General features: G+C 47.7%; 1 protein-coding gene across 1 annotated transcript in view; it reads left to right on the top strand.

Annotated features, from left to right (window-relative positions):
• CCDC92B (coiled-coil domain containing 92B) overlaps positions 1–22,660 on the top strand; it is a 54,041-nt gene that overhangs the window by 13,601 nt on the left and 17,780 nt on the right. Inside the window, exon 3 of the mRNA XM_065418070.1 lies at positions 1,350–1,503. Within this exon, the coding sequence (XP_065274142.1) occupies positions 1,350–1,503 (154 nt within the window). The remainder of the gene's footprint in view (positions 1–1,349; positions 1,504–22,660) is intronic.

Raw genomic sequence — 22,660 nt, 5'->3', positions numbered from 1 at the left:
CAATCAGTGGAGTTGCTCCAGTTTAGATCAGTAACAGAGCACAATTTGACTAAGCATGTTATTCCTCATCAGTTCTTCCACCATCCCATCATTATATATAATATTTTATACACATGCACACACTAAAACATTAAGGTTTCAAAGTCAACACTCAAAAGTTAGACAATGTCTAATTCAGCCTCCTTGTGCCTATGCATTATGATGCAGTCTTTAAACACATGATCACATACTATTTTTTGCACTGGACCCCTGCCTCATTCAGTGCCTGACTTGCAGAAGTGTCAAGTACTCTCAGCTGCAAACAAAAACAATGGGAGCTGTGCTTTGAACATATGAAGTGCTATCGAATGCTGTGTATTCTAAAAAAATTAAAAAAATCAGGTGCTGGGTGTCTAAAGTCGGATAGAAAACTTAGCTGATACTTTTGACCTTATTCCCATTTTACAGATGGGAAATGGAGGCATGGAGATAATACCACCCCTCACTTCCCAGGGTGTTGTGAAAATGAAGTCATTAATGTTTGATGCACTGATACTATAGTGAGGAAAGCCATCAAAAAACCCCAGGAGGAAATGCATAATTCTGTCTTCAGAGCAAGGTTTGAATAGTTGGCAGTAAGTAAGGAATGTATGCCCCATGCAACTGCGGGGATAAAACAAGTATTGAATAGCTGCTAATTCAGTGAGCACCAAATATTCTGTGTCCTGAATGAGGAAGGGGTCCTATAGAAAAAGAAATAAAATGCAAGAGTAATGAAAGACGGTGTAAAAAGGCATATGCACAAAGGTTCTGAATTAAGGTTGCACAGGCATTTCAATGCAATTCTAGCAGTTCCTAACTTTTTAGTACTTGACTTTGCAGTCGTAATATTTGTGTGTGTGTGAGTGTGAGAAATGTCCTAGTTTCTAAAAAGTAAACTAAAAAGCCATGCCATCATCTGACATCACCCACATGGCGTCATCAGGCCTAGATTGCCTGCTCTACCTCAGATCCCATGTGTGGCCCTAGGAAAGCAGCTTAATCTGGGTCTCTGTGCCCCATATACACAAGGGGGATGATAAAACTTCAGTCCAATCCGTTAATCTATCTGAGGCACTATAGCGATGGGGGTCCTAGAAGTAAAAAGCCCTGGTGAAATCTAAGTAAAGGGACTCAGAGGTGCCCCTAATGTGTGGGAAGAGAAAGGAAAGACTGGGGTTCAGCCACTCATAATATATCTCAAGCAGCGTTCAATTCCCCCTTTTAAATGTCTCTTGTAAAAGCCGCAGGAATAATTTTCACCTCCCCAGCTGAATCACAAGTACAGTACGCAGCTGCATGTCTGATCACGAACCATTGACTCCCTCCAGGCTTGGACTGTTAATTTTGTTGCGATGGAGACTTTGTCCCTGGAGCACCAGATCCAGAGCGTGCAGCGACATATCGCCTTCCTGAAGAAGGAACAGGTGGAACTGCTCCATGACCTGCACCTAGAGATTCTCCGATTGCAAAAGCACTGCACAGGTGAGTTCTTAATGTCATGACTAGCCTCACTTAGGGCACCTACATACATCTTCCCATAGAACAGGGACCACAGACATGAAAGCCACACTTTGAAATGTGATCCTCTCCCAGTATGGTGTACAGGAATTGAGTAGTTATCCCTTTAAATAGTTGTGAACCCTCTTGTGGTGCTCACTGTGTTCTATGTTTTAAAAATCAACCAGATCAGTGTATATGCATAACTAGGCCCTGCGTGGTTCTGTAGGTTTAGCAACATGGTTATCTGGACCCTACTGTGCCTCTGTGATTTCTTTGTGTAATTATTGCTGTGTAAAGGGGAAAATGGATTCCAAGCAGGAATTTGAATTTCCTAAAGGAGAAGGTGGCACACGCAGGTTTAGAAGCCACTGAACAAGGAGAATAATGTGTCATACTAGAATTACCCAATGATAATGCAAGATCCACAACCCACAAAGCAGGGAAGTTCCCATCCATTTCACAATCCAGAACCAAACTCCACACCTGGCCCCCTACATCTACCAACCAAGAAAGCCTTGCAGCATTTCAAGAAATGCCTCTTTTCATTACATGTTTTGATGGACAGAAGGTTAAATGCAGGGCCGCCCGGGGGGGGGGGGGGGGGCAAGTGGGGCAATTTGCCCCAGGCCCCACAGGGGCCCCCCCATGAGAATATAGTATTCTATAGTATTGCAACTTTTTTTTATGGAAGGGGCCCCCGAAATTGCTTTGCCCCAGGCCCCCTGAATCCTCTGGGCGGCCCTGGTTAAATGCTGCTTTGCAGTCTCCAGGCTAAATTGCCTAAGCAAGCTGAGGACATGAATGGGATTGTAAGAGGGGCTAAGGCTCCACCACGCCACCTGCTCAGGCAAATGAGACCTACCAAGGTTGTAGCTCCTGGTCTGCTGTGAACACTACCTGCTGTGAGCCAGTGAATTGGGAGTGGGTGAAGCCAAGGGGCTGGGGAGTGAATGGAGCTTTTGCTCTGCATCTGCTGCTTATTGTCCAGATGCAAGGGGGTAAGGGAGAAAGAAGCAGCACTTTGCGAGGACTGGAGTAACTTGTTCCTCTCCATGTTCTGAGGGAGAAGCATTTCCCACATTGCAGCCGAAGGTAAAATTTCCAGCTCAGATAGACATACCCACACCGGCTCGGATTGAGCTAGTGCGCTAAAAATAGCAGCTAGCTGAAACCTGAGGTACATACTCACGGCGTCTAGCCCCACCTGCTGCCCACGCGGCCGCAGTTACGCTGCTATTTTTAGTGTGCTAGCTGAATCCAAGCTCGCCCATGTAGCGCTAGCTGAGCTAGAAATTACAGCTCCAACCCTATTACAGACATTCCCAAAGAGGTGTCTAAGGCACAGCGTCTCCTGGGGCTACTCCTGAGAAGGGGGTAGCTTGTGCATCACCTCTTGCTTACGGCAAAAATGTAGTCCTTAACTGGCTGCTGGGAATCCAATGCTGTCCTCTTTACTCACAGTACCACTGCAGACAATGGGATGGTTCATGGAGTAAGATACTCCTCAATAGACCCCCAAGGGGAGCAAGTCCCCAAGCTTGGGCTCCAGTCTGAGCCCAAGCATCTACACTGCAGTTTTAGAGCCCCGCAGCCCGAGCCCCTTGAGCCTGAATCAGCGGACATGGGCCAACCCTGGGTGTTTTATTGCAGTGTAGACATACCCTGAGTGTCCTTAATCCTGAATACTCACCCTGTTGGCACGGTTCTCATTTTACAAACGTGGTCCTACAATCCTAACCCGACATACGATGATCCCGCTGAATCCAATTTGAATAATAGCCACTAAAAAGCTTCACTCCCAGCGTGGGTGACAAAATGCTACCTTGGCGGAGATACATGCTGGAGACTATGGGCATGTTTTACTCTGACACTCAGCTGGCAGAGTGCAAGATAAAACAGGTGCTTGTGCTTATAACCCATCATTATAAAGCTACCCTTTGGTTTAATTCTACAGTAGATCACAATGCACTTCTTGAGAGGGAATTAGCTTTTGAAACCTGTTCAGCCACTACTCTGCGTTTGACTCACTATTGCAGTATAGATAAAGCAGCAATTCACTGGTCTTGGGGGGGAGGGGGGAGCACGAAAGATGATCCTGCCACTTCCTCCACTAATCTGTGCCTTCAGAGGTATTTTGCCTCTTGTTTATCGATTAAGATGTAAAAATAGTTCATTCTTTCTCCAGCACGCATAAGGACAGGAAAAAGGCTGGGCTTCATTGATAACAATAGGGATGAGATCATACCAAAAGTCTCCTTCAGAGCTACAGGAAATGTGGTCCCTTTTTTTCCCCTTTTTGCAGTGAGGAAATATGAAATCAATTCTCTGACCCCCACCTCAATCCAGAGCAGCTCAGTAACACAACATCAGCAGCCCTCTTCTTTTGCTGCTTTGTGACCGAGATGCTAGATGGATGCTAAAGCTAGCAGCAGAACTATATTGGATTTCCCCCCCTTGCTCATCTGAAAAAAAATCTTTCCTTGGCATGACTTTTTAAACAAGACATCACAGTACAAGCTGCAGCTTTTTCCTGCTGCAAAGCAACCTCTCACCATTTCCTCAAGATTCTGAGTTTTTGTGGCCTGGGAAATTTTGTTTAATAATACAATTGTGCAAGTGGCACAAAGGAAGAGCTAGCTTTTAAATGCTAGCCCAAGGGGTAATAATGTGTTAAAGCAGTTCAGACTAGATCTAATGAAAAAGTAGAACTATATAAAAGCTAGGTATTAATCTGAAACTGCTTTTACAACAAGGTAAAGACCCATACCCAGTATCTTCTGCTCTAGGCCAGAAGATCTGTGAGCTATAACAGGAAACAAATTGTTAAGGATCTCATCACTTAAATATACCACAGGGGCAATCCAAATCTGACAAGGGAGTGGACTAGATTGTGATTGGGCCTTGATCTTTGATTAGATTTCCTAAATGCTAACAACAAACAACTAATGCAATCTCCAATTTCTATCATTCATGATTGCAGCATGAATTCCAAACATGGAGAAGTTAAAAAATTACTAAGGGACTGATTCTGCAAAGTTATAGAACACCTGAAGCATCCATAGATTTGGGGGTTTCAGAAGCCATCCCTAGGGAGCTTCAGACTTGCAGTGTTTAGGAACCCCACAGGGCACATGCCTGAAGATAAAACTTTTGCAGATCTTAGGCACTGCACAGGAGAGGCGCTGGCAGGCCAAGGAGCTTATCTCCAGCTCTGCAAATCTTAGACATGAAGCTTGAAGCTAAGGGGGGCGGCAGGACCACAGCTTCAGCATATGCTAACTGGGGAGCCACAGGAACCTTCGGGGTTGTGTGAACCGGAGTTTGGGAAAGTGAGGGTCACTTTAAAATCCTGTCCTTGCCCATGGCAGAAGATGGGCAGGTCCGGACAGATATTTGCTCTTCATAAAGCCTCTCCAGATGAAGACAAACGATTCACGTAACTCCCTCCCATTGCTGAAATTTGTTCCAACTTGTACAGTATCTTTCATCAATAATTCAGCAATGACTAATTACTCATTGTCTTCCAGCTCTTCTCTCTCACCGACTCCAAGGAAACAAAGATGATTTTGTCACTGCAGACTTATCTATTTTCCCATCCCTTTCATACTTTTGCTGTTCTATTTTTAACTAGACCCAAATGCAGCTCTTCCAGCCATGAGGGGAAATAGATTTCTTGTGCATAAGTCAGGTTTGGAGGCTTTGACATGCCCACTGGCATCAATGACCCCATTACAAACTTGGGCATTATAGATCATTTCTTCCCAACCATGTCTAAGGATAGTACCATTTTACCAGATGGTCAGCTGGTGTAAATCAGTAGCGCTCCATTGGCTCCAGAGCTAGGCTGATTTTTGCTAGCGGAGGCGCCATAAGACTTTTATACCACTGATACTGGTCATCTATCCTGTGTCCAACACCTTAATGTCGGAGTGCCTCTCAAAGTCATAGATGCATACACAAGCTCAGTGGTTTGAGCTTTGGCCTGTTAAACCCAGGATTGTGAGTTCAATCCTTGAGGGGGCCACTTAGGGATCTGGGGCAAAAAAAAAAATCAGTACTTGGTCCTGCTAGTGCAGGCAGGGAGCTGGACTCAATGACCTTTCAAGGTCCCTTCCAGTTCTAGGAGATAGGTATATCTCCATATATTATAAGATCTGTGAAAATGAGGTCCAGTGTGGGCAGAAGCAACGCAAGATCTCCCACTCCAGTGTACTTCACCTTTGTCCTGGATGTGCCCATGAGCCATTTAACCCTTGATTTCTTTGATGAGGTTTCCAAGACTGAGGACCATTGATAATGCTAGTTTTAGTGAGGAAGATACCTAGCCACTGGGAACCAGCCTGAGAGAGTATCTTATGTCACATACAGCATCAAACAGCAGCAACTTTTGGTCGTGCTCATTCAGGGCTGGATCTGACGTCATATTTCAACGATGTCCTTTATCTTTCAGTATGAGGCTAGCACCGGGGAGAATCATATGGCGTTGTGTCTGTTCTAAAAGGAACTTTTTGCTACTTTAGCAAATTCTCCCATTCCCCAGCATTACCTTTCAGAATAGCTGGTTTGTCTTAATCCTAACTTCTCAGATTCCAGAGGAATTCTAGACACAGGTCGCTGTAAGCAGAGAGCTCCAACAGTAATAGATGCACCATTTTCTTATTTGCTTGTCATTTCCGACAACGAGCCTCTCACCCGAAAGAGCTTTTCATTCGGATATTGACAAGATGTTGCAACAGGGTTACTAATAAGGACTCATCAGGAAAAATCCTTAAAAACCACTGCGCCGCCTCCTCCGGTGAAGTAATGAATCCGAGATCAGCAGGAGCCCTTTGTACAGCCTGTCAAATGCGCTGCGGATTGAGTAGCAGCTTCCCTCCCCTGAAGCCTTCCCTGATGCCCATAAATCTATTGAGCACCTTCCACATGTAACCACAGTATGAGATTTGCCTGCCTGACAACCACCATCACCCACCATGTGCCGACAGGCAATCTCGGGTGGACCACAGGATGATTCATTCTGGACCATCCACCTTTCCAGCAACATGCTCTCCCCACCCAAAGCATCCAGGCAAGTCAATGGATTCCAGGAACCTCCGTTCACCTTTTCACAGCTTTAACCAGTAAAACTTTGGAAAGAAATGAGTGTAAGTTCACAGAAGACGCCGTAATTTCTGGCACGGGAGCAAAGTTAAGCAGTGAGCTAAAGGCATGTAAAGTCCACTGAATATTTGACTGGAGGTCATAAATTACAACTAGTTAATGGCATTCACAGCAGTCAGAGTGAGATTCCTGGGTAGCAGTTTACCAAATGGAGTTATCCTTCCAATAGGGGAGGGGGGGAGGGAGAGGAAACTCAAATGGAAGAATTCCAATCCTTGGCACTCCCAGCCAGCAAATTCAGCTGACATCCTTCTTCGCCGTCTCGCATTGTTTAGATGACATGGGGTGGGGGAGGGGAGAGCATCTTTACTAAATATTGCAGCCAAATCCATTTCAGACGAACCACATTCCCCGGGTGAGTTCAGAAGTTCCCCCCACATAAACACCCTCCACTGTTTACAGTACCAGGTTTTATAGGAAGAAAAATGCTGTTAACAGCCCTGGAGTGATTCATATATTGAAATGACAGAAAACTTGGCTTCCCTCCCCACTCCCATTTTCATTTGTGCAGCATAAACACATCAGAAATAGAAATGGATTTGTTCTGACTATTTTTCCTCTTTCCCGATCCCTTTCCAGTAACTAGAGGGGAAACTTAAATCTTTTGGCAGTAATTTGTGTGATCTGCTAGCTCCTCTGAACAGAGGGCTACGTAAGGGAGAGCAAGCAGGAAGCATGGGGCTTTGAATTTCAGCAAGAGGTCCTGAGGTGGCAGCTTAAAGGATTAGCCACAGAATCAGGCACTGACCGTAGGAAATCTTCTTCCAGACAGTGATTTCTGGGTCTCCTCATCTTTTGGGTTCCCAGTTTGAGCCACCTTGAAGATTTTCAGGGGGAGAACACTCAGCACTTTCTGAAAACCAGCCCACTTCTTAAAGTGTCTCCAGTTGCCTCCCTCCGCCCCCCCAAATTGACACCCAACTATCACTTGCCATTTCTGGCCTTGAGTTTTATTCTCAGTTCTAGAATGTTACCTTGAGCAAGACACTTCACCTCACTGGGCCACAGCCAGTGAGACCCCACCGGGCTTGAGTGAGACCTCCTGCTCGTTCAACGTGGATGCAACACCACTACACCTGGTTCTCCATTGCCCTTCACCTTGTGCCATCATTTATACCAGTGCACAGTGAGTATAAAGGGTTCCCATGGTGATGTGGTGGTGTTTTACACTCACTTTTCACTGGTGTACATGAGTGCACAAGGCCCATTGCCCTCAGTGGAGTAACTGCTAGTTTGCACCAGTGCGAGTGCAAAATTGAGTCCCATATTTCTGAAATGACAGTATCTAAGAAATTTTCCCCCTGACTTCCCCCTTCTATGGTCTTAACCCTTCCACAACACATGCATCAATAAGACAAAAGCAGCAACTTCCTTGAGAATAAGAGGCAATATTGACAGGCAGAGGTTGGATTCCATGTTGGATGGATCCTTGTTTGACAATCTGTCTGCAGAAGAGAAGAGTGAGGGGGGATTTGATAGCAGCCTTCAACTACCTGAAAGGGGGTTCCAAAGAGGATGGAGCTCAGCTGTTCTCAGTGGTGACAGATGACAGAACAAGGAGCAATGGTCTCAAGTTGCAGTGGAGGAGGCCTAGGTTGGCTATTAGGAAACACTATTTCACTAGGCGGGTGGTGAAGCACTGGAATGGGTTACCTAAGGAGGTGGTGGAATCTTCATCCTTAGAGGTTTTTAAGGCCCGGCTTGGCAAAGCCCTGGCTGGGATGATTTAGTTGGTGTTGGTCCTGCTTTGAGCAGAGGTTGGATTAGAGGACCTCCTGAGGGCTCTTCCAACCCTGATCTTCTAGGATTGTCTTGAGAAATGGCAACATATAAACAGCTGCCTCACCAGTGGCTGCTTGCACCAAGCAAGCTGAAATAAAACAGTAAATCACTCAGATCTTTCCTGTTCAAATTCAGCGCTGTCAGGAAAGATCAGTGCTAAGGAGCAAAAGGGTGTTCATTTCCCTTTGACACAGCCACAGGGAGGGACCAACCCAAGCTTCCCAAACTAGCCAGGTGACAGTTGGATGTAGCAAGGTGGCAATTGGGTAGTGTTAAGGCAGTTTACTCAAGCCAAGGGATTCTAAGGGCAGCAACCAACACACATTTACAAAGTAGAACATGGTAAACTGCTCTGTAGTGCAAATGCTTGGAGTTTCTATTGTTAGGTCACCTAGCTCTGACCTGGGAGGGAGATGGGCTGTTCCTCTGCTCTCAGGTCTGCAGGCTTGGCAGTATGTTGTTTATAACCCATCCTATTTTAAAAATTAAATGAAGGAATCCAAGTTAAGGGAGAACCACCAACGGGGAAGGATTTTAGGCTTTTAAAACAGTTGAGGGCCTTAAATGTGGTTGATGGGCTTTAGTTGTAGTGATAGGCAGCAGTCCATGGCCCTGTTCTCCCAGCAGGTATGAGAAACTGCCACTGAAGTCAATGCAAGGTACTTGTAGCCTGGGGAGGGAGAATTGAGGTGGCACAATTCAGCCTTTGCTTAGAGCCCTCTTTAGCTTTGCCAGAGCAAAGACTGATTAAAGACGCCGTGATTTCGTCTGGGGAGAGAGGGAGGGAGATTAGCGCTCTGTGACTTTGCCTCTGTCTTGCATGTGACCTCTTATCAGTATATAAAAAGCATTTCCAAGACCTGAAGGAAGTTAATGCTGAAGAGAGGGAGGGAGTGTATGTGTTTTAAAGAAAATTTAGGTCACACATTCAAAGAAAGCAAGGCAATCAAGGTTCCGCTGCAGCAGATGCCAGCCCTGCTTGGAACACTCCTTTTGCTGGAGGAGGGGAGGGAGGAGAAGGGGGAGTTAAGGCCTGACAGTACATGAGTGGTGCTGCCAACTCTCCTTCCCACAGATACTGTACCACACATGTTGCTTATGCAACAAACTTGCCTTCCACCCATGCATTGCAAATGAAAAGCCCAGAGTTGGCTCCCTGCTAAATACAGCACGAGACAATTATAAAGCAGTGCTCTCCCCACCTCATACCAGACCATCAGTAATTTCACTTTGATAGAAAGTCTGTATCATGAGACAATGCAGACTCAGAGGGACTAGCAAAGCTAAGGTCTGATCCTGCAGCCTTTACTCACATCAGTAGTCTCTCCTCCTATAAAAGCCCTTACTTAGGCAGGACACTGCTCTTCCTGGTTCTCACTCTCTCAGACATTATGGTATGTACACAGGAGCCAGATTCTGCAAGTCCTTATTCAGATGAGTAGTCCTATTGGTTTCAATGCAGGATCAAGGCCCCTATTATGTATATCAAACGTTGAAACCGAAATTCACCCCAAGCCAGAGAGAGCAGTGTCTTGTTCTAAAAATTCAGCCACAGGAGACTTTGCTGCGCTTGTAAACGTCATTTGAAATATCCCTTGTATCCCATTTTAGCTTTAGAAAAATAAAGCGGTCGATATTGATTTCCAATGGGACAGAGTGCTGAATGGTTTCCAGAAATTACAGTATGTTCTCCATTACTGGTACAGTCACTACAGATTTATTTTTAAAGACAAAGCACAGAGGCCTGGGGGGGGCGGGGGGGAGGGAGAGAGAAATCAAGCCAAGTGATTAGTTTCTGAAGTGTAGCAGTGTCTAATGTGATGTGCTAGTGGGGAGATTAAAGTCAATATGAAAGCAGATTAACAGAAAAATCTAGGACAAAGATTAACCATTTAAGTTCAATTTTTGGAAAAAACCCAACAACTGAATTTTGATGTTACTCCCCCCGCACCTCCCTTAGCTCTCCAGCTGCTTTAGGTTTGGTGGTTGCATGATAATTATCTTGAAAGATAATTTGTAAATGTTTGGGGGTTAAAAGCGAACTATTAATAGATGCAAAATCACCCCACCCCTGCCCCCATCATCCCTAGTAAAATCATGTTTGTAGCCCAAGGCTAAGAAGAGGGAAAGCAATGGGATTCTTGGGTTGAGCAGTCATTTTTGTAACGTGTCTATAATCATCCCTAAAAGCTCTGTGTGTGAGAATGAATGGTCAGTGTCGTTTTTAACTGAGATTCATTGAAGTGACAAGCTGCACATTTGGTCTGGAGTAACTTTAACGGTCTTGGATTGACATTTTCCTATGGTCTCTCACCAAGCAGATTCATTCCCAAGCAATTTGTTTCATCCTGGTTTAATCTGACCGTATAAAAATCAATGCCTACGTAGCTGATAATGTCCCAGTTCTGAATTAGGACAACTCCTCTTAGGCCCTGATCCTGCAAACACATGCATAACTTCATGCATCCGAGTAGACCCATTGAAGTCAATGCAACTACTCACTAGAGCAGGGGTTCCCAAACTTGGTTTGCGGCTTGTTCGGGGTAAGCCCCTGGCGAGCCACAAGAGACAAGACGCTTTGTTTACCAGAGTGTCCGCAGGTACAGCCGCTCGCAGCTCACCGTTCCCAGCCAATGGGAGCTGCAGGAAGCGGTGGCCTGGCCCACGCCGCTTCCCGAAGCTCCCATTGGCCGGGAACGGCGAACCGCGGCCACTGGGAGTGGCCGTACCTGCGGACACTCAGGTAAACAAAGCGTCTCACAGCCCACCAGTGGCTTACCCTGAACAAGTTTGGGAATCCCTGCACTAGAGCCGGTTGAAACCTGAGTTTCCATTGGTCAGGAAATTCCGACATTTCAAAGTTTCCTGTTGCCCTGAATTTAAAGATTCAGAATTTCCTGGAAAATGAACGTTTAAGATGGATATTTCTGAATCCACCTTACTGCAATGTTTCATTACAATAAGGTCGAAGCAGTCATTTTGATACACACAGACAAGCATGCACAAACACAGCCTGGTAGTCAGTCGGGGAAAAATGAATTGTGGCATGTTGGATATGATCAAGAAGTAAATTTAGACCTGTCATTTTTATGCTTCTTTCAGTCACTGCTTAAGGTCTGCCCTCCATCCCCAGAGAACGCAACCCCTCTGCCCAATGGTCAGAAAGGCATTGAGGGACTCCAGAGGGAAGAGCAGCAAGCCCTCCTTGGATAGGGCTGCCACCAAACTGATACGGGGCTTTTGAAGTTGCTGCTAGGAAAGCAGAGTTGAGAAGCCTCAGAATGCAGCAAATGAACATGCACATGGACACACTCATGCAATGATTTCATTGTGCATCTCATGAAATTTGGTGTTTTCCTTAAAGCCCCAGCTCTGGAGTCGCACAAAAACCAGAGAATCTCAGCTTTTATTTTAAAAAGGTAATTATGGAGGAAAGCTTGAAAACGTGATCTGTAAAGCCTCCAAGACTGGAAAGCGAAGTAAAAGAACCCAGAGTTTTGTAAATCTCATTTTTAAGCCACTCTAGTGATTTGGGGTGGGGTGTCTGACTCACGAGTTTTGAATCTTGGGATTGGCAATTCTGAGCATGTTAAGGATTGGTGTAAAGAACTCCCATTTGCCCTGCACAACAGCAACAAGTTTCATTGTTCCTACAAAAACCCAGGCATGATGCTGCATGTTCTGGAGCACTAGCTACTGGCACTTTATCTGTTAACATCTAGAGAGCTTCTGGAACAGCAAATATACTTCTGTGCATGCACACAAACACACCCCTGCACCCAAGCATACTATGTGTATGCAAACAGAGGTATCTATGCACACACAAGCACTCACGTATGAACATGTATGTGTAGAGACATGCACGAGTGCACATACATGTTTATACGTACTCGCATTCATATAGCATGTTTTTCCTAGAAGTTAAAAAACTGATCTTTGTTCAAAGGCAGCCAGCACCCACGGGTGTTTTTCATTCTCCATCTTGCAACGCTCTTTGCTGCTAGCCTGGCCTCCCTATGCAACCGCCTCTGGGGCTGTCCTGATTACACTGTGACTGAAGACAGAGCTGTGGTGTGACTGTGTAAAGCACACACCCTGCCCGTCTCTGCTCCCTGCAAACAGCATGACAAGACCCAGGAGTCACAATAAGCTGCACTTGATGCTGGCTTTGCTTTTCTTAGTGAGAACACTTCGCTCTGATGCCTCAAAATGCTCCGCAAACATGAACTCCACAGCCCTGTGACGTAGGTACAGTCATCCCTCATTTTGCATGTGGGAGAAACTAAAGCAGAGGTTAAGTGACTTTTCCAAGGGTACAGATGGAGGGAGCAAGGCTGAGGATTTAGGAGCACGTGGCTCCTTTCCCTGAGCTCAGATCACTAGACCCTCCCTACTCCCCCCCCCCCCCCCCCCCGTCTGTCTCCCTGACCTACTCCCTGTTAGAAGCTACTAGACACAGGGATTCTGAAGCAGTGCCGAATGCTTGGCATTCCAACCGTAGGCTCTCCTAGCTCATAACCATTCTGTAGCAGTGCTGTGTCCAAGTCTAATTCCTGTGCCAGCTTTGGGGCTCAGCACCTGTGCAGCAAGACTATAGGCTACCATGCGAACAAGTCTATGGGTTGCCAAGTGTTGGACATGGTGTGGTTGGGTGCACTGAAGACTGCTCTGCTGCGATGCCACAGCGCTTTAAAGGAACAGAGTGGAGGGTCGAGTGCAGTGGCAAATTAAGGCAGGACGCCTGGGATTTGGGCCACCAGACTTGAGGCAGCAGGAGGTCCTGACAAAGAAGTTAACAAGAGGCAGATGGGGCTGTGTTAGCTGGGCTGCTACATTTGGAAGGAAGGTCAAGGACTCAGAATTGCAGGAAACCCCAGATCCATTAGATATATCTGGGAGGTAGAATCTACTTGGGGGTCCTCAAAGTTTTGATGGATCCAGGCCCCTTTAGCTTTAATCCACCCATATGGTACTTTTCCAAGGAGCAGGAGAAGTCATGACACAAAGGCCCCCTTTAAACAGTGATTCTGGAGGGCCTTCCTTTCTCCAAAGAAGCTTTCAGAGAGAAGTTCCCTTTCCCCCACTGTCCCTTACAACAGAACTTGGTGTGGAAGGTTAGAGTAGTCTAGAAATGAGCCCGAGCATCAAAATTTGGTACACACACACACACACACACCCCGCCTCCAAGTCTGGGCACGTGCAGATCTGTTACAGAAATAGAAACCAGGCAGAAGAGAGGAAGGATGTTCCTGTGGCTGGGTAGCCGGCTAGGGGTTTGAGAGACCTGGGTTCATTTCTGTGTTCTTACCACAAAGACTTCCTGTGTGATCTCTGGCAAGACACTGCGTCTCTATCTCAGTTCCCCTTCTGAGAAATAGGGACAATAGCACTGCCCTACTTCATAGTGCTGTTGTGAGGCACTGTGGAGGCCATGTACGTATCCAAGATAGATGAGAAAATCCAGGTCTGGAGCCAGGTTCTAATTCCAAATCCCCACCAGGTTGAGAGGCATTTGGATGTGGGGATTTGCTTTGGAGTCATCCCTGTAACAAACCTTGACTGTGCAGGCAATTCTGTGAAAAATCCTCTGCGTTCGGATTTCTTTCTTGAACTGAGCATCCAAAATTAGTGGCCACTTTTGAAAGTTTGGCTTGCCTGTACCAGTCATGACCCTGCGGCATCCACATAATATCAAGTAAGCAAACAAATGACCCCCCCCCCAAATGGTGATAGGTTTCCTATCTAGTGCGTGTTGCGAGTGATTCACATCATGTGGCATCACCATCTCAAGAGAGGCGATCCCGTCATCATGAACAGCACATGGGCAAATGCCAAAAGCAAACGGTCAGCAGAATTAGTAGCAAAGTACTGGTGTGTTGATTAGTGCCCAGATGGAAGAGAACTGCAGGGGGTTCTGTGAATTATTGGTAGGCAAAGTACTAAGTCCGGGACAGAGACACCTAACGGAGAGACCCTTCCCTTAAAATAAAAATCTCAGACGAGAAAGACAGTCGGGATTACCCAAGCAGCCCAGGTTTATTTTTAATAGATCAGTAAAGGTATAGGATACTACAGCACAGCAGGCATTTAATAATGCCTCGAGCAATTGTATTCAGATAAGAGTCAGACGATTGGGAGCCAGGGGCAGGGCCTAAGAAAAGAACGTCCTGCCTGCAGAGGCAGAGGCGGCGCAGGATCTGGTTCTATGCTTTCAGGAGATGCAGCACAGAAAACACAGTCCAGGTGGGCAGGGAAGAGACACTTTATGCCACTTTTTTTTTTTTTTTTTTTAAACACTGCCTGGAGTCTGGGCCTAATGCAGCCCTCTGCACAAGTTAGAGCAGCGATCGGCTGTTCTGATTTACAGCAGCCTTCTGATGCCATCCATGAGCTGTGTCACAACCCAGAATTTCCATCTCCGCATGCGCTACTGAGACACCCACTCCCACTGGGGCTTGGGGGGCAGCCTAAGGCCACTGACAGGAGCCCTGCACTGTCTGCACTGAAGGAAAACTCCCAGGCTACTTGCAGCCTCTTTATAGCAGTAGCACTTGGGATTGAAGGGGGCGGGGGGGGTGATAATCTCTCCTCTACTTTTATGAGGCTATTATTTTTATTACAGTAGCATTTGGAGCGCCCAGCCAAAATCAGGGCCCCATTGTGAGGCCACATGAAAAGCTCCCACTTGGAAAAGCCTGTGGTCTAATCTGTGACACCCAGGAATGCTGTAGAACTGTTTTGTAAAGGAGAGACAGCACTCTGCTGGCAGACAACAGCCAATGGCTAGAACAAAGAAAGGACAAAAGATGCTAGTCCTGCTATAGACAGAACTCATCATTCTTAAACACGTTGCACTGCTTAGATACTCCTCTATGTTGGTGGGAGGTTTAGAAATGCTGACAGAGAGACAACAGCCAGATTCTGCTCTCACTTGCATTGGTGTAATCCTGTTGATTTAAGTGGTGTATTTCTGGAGTTGCACTGGTGTAACTTAAAGCAAAATCCTATGGGGTCTCATCTATGAAATATTAACATACAGTTACTCCGGCTGGTGATAGAGCAGTCTGTGTGGGAGAACAAGGAACAGCCTGATAAAGCAAGCCAGGAATAAAACTCCCCATGGAACAGTAATGACATATTTCTGGGGGTGACTGACATGATCACAGCAGTTTTGCATAAAATAGCAAGTCTTGTTGGTATTCATGGTTAAAGAGAAAGTACAGTTGGTCTTTCCCATTAGACTAAGGGCTCCTCTACATGATGCCTAGTGCACGACAGGCTGGTGCACACTAGAATTAACCCCCTGCTGTTGCACACTAGGTGGCCCATGTGGACCCTGCTGGTGTGCACTGCTAGTTCCCTATCACACATTGAGAGCACCCCATTTCAAAACAGGACTACATTAACATGCACTACGGAACTTGCAGTGAACACCAGCAGGCTCCACATGGGCCAGTTAGTGCATGACATGGTAGCGTAGACTAGAATCTACACCCCAGCTAGTGCACGCTAACGCACCATGTAGACAAGCTGAGACACAGCCGCTCAGTCCCCTTAGGGCTTGTCTACACTGGCCATTTACAGCGCTGCAACTTTCGCGCTCAGGGGTGTGAAAATACACCCCCCTGAGCGCAGCATGTTTCAGCGCTGTAAAGCACCAGTGTAGACAGTGCTTCCAGCGCTGGTAGCTACGCCCTTTGTGGAGGTAGCTCTGCTGTGACCACACAAGCCATGTTAAAGTACTGACTGTCCCCCAGTCTCCAAAGGGACAGTCTACATTAAAGCGTGTAGACTATCCCTCACTCTCCAAAGGAGTCACGATCAGCATTTTCTCATTGTTCCAGGATATCTAACTATTTGGCAGGCTCTAAAAGTCTCCGAGCCAAATTGTTTGGGCTTCTTTTGTTCACTCACACTTTCTAATCTGTGCCTGCACTTCATTTTAACGACAAACGCTTAGGCTTGCAGGATCATTAAAAAGAAAAACCTGATATTATCTCCAACATTGCTGACGTTTGCCCACATCAAAGTTTGCATTATTCACAGTATTGTTAATACAACAATGAGTATTTGTAGCACAGTAGCTCCTAGCGAGATTGGAGCCCCATTGTACATAGATTGTAAGCTCTTTGGGCAAGGATTGTCTAGGTAGGCGAGACAGACTAGAGACCATACTAGAAGAGTTATGCCAGTATGAGTCTGTCAGTTAGGGAGGAGGGGGGTGACCCGTAGCACAGACACATTGATACCAGCATAAAGGTGCTGTTACAACACGTACCATCTCCGAGCATCCCCTCACAGCCAGACCGATCCTTGCAGTACTCCGGCTCAGCTTCCCCACAACTCTTTGGCTACTCCGGCCAGGGAGGTGACTGGGCCCTCCAGCCAAGCCACTTTAAAGCAGTCTGCCCTTTAGACTTTGTCTAACAGACCCATAAAACAGAGGATCTTCAGCCCAGCGTCTTTTCTTGTCAGCCTGGTCTCAACACCCACCACAGGTATCCAGGCTCTGAGCCACACCACCCTCCAGGCCAGGCCCCAATCTTCTACACAGGCATCTTGGTGGCCACAGTCCTCAGACAGCCCCCTGGCCCTCACCTAGCCTTCTGCCCCTCCATCCCCATAGGAGCAGCCTGACCACTCGCCTCCCAGTTAACCCTCAAATGCTGGGCCCCTCTTTGTAGAAATCCCAGCCCCTGCACCCAGGGCCAGCCCCAGACCAAATGGTGCCCCAGGCGAGGAGCATCTTCGGTGCCCTCCCGCAATTTGGAATACCTTAGGAGATTCAACAAAGGTCCAGAACATTCTAGGAGGTCAGTGAAAAATGAATCCGCATACAGAATACCTGGAACATGTTACCTCAGACAATCTATTTTCCCTTTTGTCACTAAAAACAAAAACAGCACCCCAAGCCCAGCACACACCCCAAGCCCCACACCGTCACCTGGGTCACCTGCCCCTAAATCTGGCCCTGCTTGCCCCTTGCTACAGGTATAGGAGTAGGAGGGCAGGGCTAACTGGCTCTGAAAGGGGCAGGCTGCCCTGTTGCAGGTGCTTTATACTGGTTTAATCTTATTTTACTACCTGAACTAGAACAAGCTATAAACTCTTTTAGATTAGTGTTAAATCTATCTACAGTATGGGGTAATTGCTGCTTTAATTATGAAGGCATAGTTAAAGCAGCAGAACTTTCCACAGTTGACAAACCCTAAGGGTAGGCAAAAGGAATTGTGATTATCCCCATATTACAGATTGGGAAATGAGGCGGTCACAAAGAGCACCACTCACCACTGGTCTGGTGCCTCCTCCTGCTGCTCGCTCTGGGGATTAGCTCTTGACGTCAACACCCGCTTCCACAGTTCACATGCTGTTGCTCTGTCTCTCCCTCTGGTCTGCAGCCCGTCTCTCGCTCCAGAAACTGCACCGTGGTCTTCATGACTCAGCCCTGGAGCCAGGTCACTCAGTATTCCCCCTTCCAAGGTGGCAAAGTCCCTCTCACTGCCTCATGGCACCACTCCCTCCACGGCTCGTAGGAGAACCCCGGCCCGGCCTGACTCCAGGTTGCAGTCCAGGGACCTGCAGCTCAGCAGTTCTGTGCTTTTCTCTCTCTCAGCCCTCACTGCTCCTTCCGGGGACTGCTTCCTACCACACCTAGTTCCCCTTCTCTCTCTCCGGGTGTACTAGCACCAAAACCCCCCTCCTCCTCCCAGGGACTACTACTGCCTGCCTTTCTCAGCAGCCCCCATGTATTGCCAGCTACTTGGTTCTTTACAGACCCCTCCTGTTGCTGCACAGCTGAACCTGCTTCTAATTAGTTCCCTGCTCCATGGCTGTTCCTCCAGGTGAAGCCTGTGGAGTTAATTGGCCTGTGGGCCACCTTAACCCCTTCTAGTCCTCTATGGGGTGGTCCCCCCATCACAGAGCCAGATCCTCAATGGAAGTCAGGAGCCTAAATACCTTTGAGGATCTGGGTCAGAAAGGTTAAATGACTGGCTCAAGGTCATGCAGGAAGTCTGTGGGAGAGCTATGTACTGAAACCAGCTCTCCTGATTCCCAAACACAGACAGCATCCTTCTGCTAAATAGGATGAATATCTCTCTAATTCCTTTTATCCACTGGTCCCAAAGAGAAACTAAAAAAAAAAGGATGCTCAAGAATGAGATTCATTTTTCATATAAAGTCTCCTGTTTGGGCTAAGCAAAACACAGCCTGTTCACAGCATTAGAATGTCCAGTTTGTTTTATGGGGACCACTAGAGCTCCACTAGCTACCCTATAGCACAGCTTGGAAAAATGATTTAGTATTTATTAATTACGTAGATTGTAATGTTGCTTAATTCTTAGGCTGTAGTATTAATGACTTCGATTGTAAACTCTTTGGGGCAGGGACTGCATTTTTCTGTGTTTGTGCAGCACCGAGCACAAGGGGTTCCGGGACTGGGGCTCCTCGGTGCTCCTGCAATACTAATAGTATTTGTATTTGTTCAGTACTGAGGATCTATCAATCTGCGCTGTGCCAACACGAAATCAATATAGAGCCTGCCCCAAAGAGCTTCCAGTTGCTGCAAGACAGGACACTTTGGGAAGCCCTGAGGAAGAAGTTACTAACAATTTGTTTTAATATATTGTTGAAAACTCCCTTTTGCGAACATCAGGGAAGAAACGAGTCTTTATGAGAGATTTCAATGACAAGAGGCTGGTGGCTTGGTGAACCGGGGCAGAGATAAGATTCTTTGGGCCTAATTCTCTTCGCACTGGGAATGAACGTCTCAGCCTGAGCCGACAGGCTTGTGTTAGGCGAGCTCACGCTGGCGTGCTAAAAATAGCTGTATAGACATTGCTGCTCAGGCCGCAGCTTGGGCTCGGAAGCCTCGGGGGGCGGGCGGGAAAGGCTTGGGGCCCCATCCTGCAGCCCGAGTTGCAGTGTTAAAGCAAAGGCTGTTTCCCCCGGGCTGGGCTGCTCATTCCCAGGGGCAGTGTAGACAGACCCATGTAGGCTGCGTCTCTGCTGCCTTCCCAGGTGTGACTGGAGCTCAGGCAGACGTATCAGCGCCAGCATTGCTAAAAACAGCAGGGTAGATGCAGCGGCACGGGCTTCGGCGCAGGCTGCACGAGCACACCTGGAACCCTGGATACCTGCTTGCATTGCTGAGGCCTGCGCGGCTCTTTTTAGCAATGCTAGCACAGGCATGTCCACCCGAGCTGCAGTCACACCTCAGATTGCAGTGTAGACATACCCTCGCCTCCAGTATAAATCAGGAGAAGCTCTTTAGAAGGCACTGGCACTACATCCGTGTAAAATGGGTATAAACGACAGGGGAATCAGGCCTCCTCTCCCCTGCAAATGACAGGTGATGATAAGCACAAAGCTCTGTTAAACTCCTGTCCCGCAGGCTGGATGCTGCCCATTCAATAGATTCACTTTAGTATGCCTGACAATTTAATGGCCTGATCCTGCCAGCTACCGTGTCCCTCCTGCAATTTGCTGAGCAGCCTCATCTCCGACTAACCGCAAAAGGGGTTGAGGTCACTCAGTACCTTTCAGGATGCGCTCAGCCGTTCGCAGGGCTGGGCCCTGACATGGCAGTAGAGCTCAGCCCAGGGCCGGCTCCAGGCACCAGCGTAGGAAGCAGGTGCTTGGGGCGGCCAATACAAAGGGGCAGTTCGTCCGGTATCGGGGCAGCACATCCAGGTCTTCAGCGGCGGGTCCCTCATTCCTTCTCTTCCTCTTTGAGCTGCCACCGAAGTGCCGCCGAAGAGGAAGAGATGGAGTGAAGGACCCGCCGCCGAATTCCCGCCGAAGAAGCAGCACGATTGAGCTGCCGCCAAAGTGCCACCGCCTCGCCTTTTTTTTTTTTTTTTTTTTGACGCTTGGGGCGGCAGAAAAGCTGGAGCCGGCCCTGGCTCAGCCTACCAGCCCCAGCAGCAGGTCAGAGTTCTCCCATGCTTGGGCAGACACAACCTGCTGCAAAAGGCCAACTGACCAGGGTCGCAAGGTTCTAGTCCAGGGTGGGCAAACTACAGCCCGGGGGCTGCATCTGGCCCTTCAGATGTTTTAATCTGGCCCTTGAGCTCCTGCCGGGGAGTGGGTCGGGGGCTTGCGCCGCACGGCTCCCGGAAGCAACGGCACATCCCCCCTCTGGATCCTACGCGTAGGGGCAGCCAGAGGGCTCCTCACACTGCCCCCGCCCCAAGTGTCACCCCCGCAACTCCCATTAGCTAGCAAATGGGAGCTGCAGGGGCAGCGCCTGCGGACGGGGGACGGAGGTAAGCGCTGCCCGGAGCCTACACCCCTGACCCCCTCCCACACCCCAACCCCCTGCCCCAGTCCTGATCGCCCTCCGAACCCCTTGGTCCCAGCCCAGAGCACCGTCCTGTACCCCAAACCCCTCATCCCTAGCCCCACTCCAGAGCCCGCACCCCCAGCCAGAGCCCTCACCCCTCCACCTGCACCCCAACCCCCTGACCCAGCCCAGAGCCCCCTCTCGCACCCTGAACTCCTCATTTCTGGCCTTACCCCAGAGCCCACACCCCCAGCCTCACCCCATCCCATCCCGCACCCCAAACCCCAATTTCGTGAGCATTCATGGCCCACCATACAATTTCCATACCCAGATGTGGCCCTCGGGCCAAAAAGTTTGCCCGCCCCTGTTCTAGTCTGTCTCCCTTTTCCCAGTGCAGAGAGGGAAAGCAACTAGGAATCATCACTTCCCTTCTAAATGAAGAGCCAAAGTCAGGTCCCAAAGGAGGCAATGCCAGAATTCCCAACAGCTTTGAAGCGCCCAGCATTTGACCTTGATCTGCTAAAAAGAGAAACTGAATAGGGTCCCAGGTTCCTAGCCAGCTTCCTCTGCATCAGACTCCACTTCTAGCTCTGCAACCTATTGTAAACCAAAGGGTTTGAACCCAGCTGCTGCCCCATTCTCCCCCCACAGACTGACCCTCCTTCATTGCACTCAAATTTACACACGCCCCTGTGCTCACACACTATCCTTTTTAAATTGCCAGTGTGATTGGTACCAGCCCCATTATTCATCAGCAGAAAGGAATGGATTTAATATAAGGCCCAGGTGCCAAGTCATTTAAAAATGCCGTGAAACAAACTCTCAGAGGCTTTTATTCATCTCTTGAGTTTACTGTTATATATCGGCCTCACAATAATGGGCCTGATCCTGCTCCCCTCAGCATGGATACAAGCAGGATCAGGGCTCACCTCCATAGATAACTGTTAGATTATTATCATCATGTCTGTAGCATGCAGCCCTGAGTGGCATAATTCAGCTCTGAATATCAAAAGGCTGCTGGCAGCCTTTTGTGATTGCAAAATATCTTTCCTATATTCAATCATGGGATTTCAGTAATGTAAACACATAAAGCATGTCGTATGTTCATTATATTTATATATCTTTATGATATGAAAGATAAGCCAGGAGCATGGGTCGAGGATATGCATGTTGGTTTTAGAGCAAAGGGTAAGAGACCAGAAGCAAACTGGTTAGCAGCTGCTTTGTGAAGACAGTTTAATTCAACTACACAAGCAGAAGAGCTCTGTGCATTTCAGAGGCCACTTCAGAACTCAGCCATCACAGCCAGGCAAGTGAAATCCACTGCTCATTTTGTGTTTCACACACCCGTCCAATGCGTGATCCATAGCAGGTATGAGTCTAGTACAACTACCAGCTAAAGAAGTTAGGTGCCTAAATACCTTTGAGGATCAGGGCCTTTCCTTAATCTCAACTAGTAGAGGGTTATACGTTTAGTGCTGGGGGTCTCAAGTGCAACCCCACCCTGGTGACAGCCCATGATGGTGACCATTACAGACGAATATTCACTTACAAGCATTTCCTCATCAGAATGGAAGCCCAGTGGCTGAGAACTTTGATGCTTAACTCTCTAGTAGATGTCACATATACTATCCAAGCTACCTTGGGGGACAGGTTTTAAAAGCTGGACAATGCCAGAAGAGTGCTGACAACATCCTTATTCCAGTCCCTAGTACAGGAGACAAGAGTGCTCTGCTTTCAGAATATGCAGAGCAAGAGGCAGACAGACAGAAAGGTTCAGTCAGAGTAAATTATGAGATATTTCAGTAGGCAGGTTACACTCTGCTGTGTTTTCACTTCACTGCTCTGCTCTTTGTCCTGGCTTAAATAAGCACCTACAGTGGTTCAACTGAATGCCCCAGCGACTCCGTTTTT

This window comes from Emys orbicularis, chromosome 17, assembly GCF_028017835.1.
Source record: "Emys orbicularis isolate rEmyOrb1 chromosome 17, rEmyOrb1.hap1, whole genome shotgun sequence".
Classification (NCBI taxonomy): domain Eukaryota; kingdom Metazoa; phylum Chordata; order Testudines; family Emydidae; genus Emys; species Emys orbicularis.
This window is presented reverse-complemented; position numbering and strand designations above follow the sequence as displayed.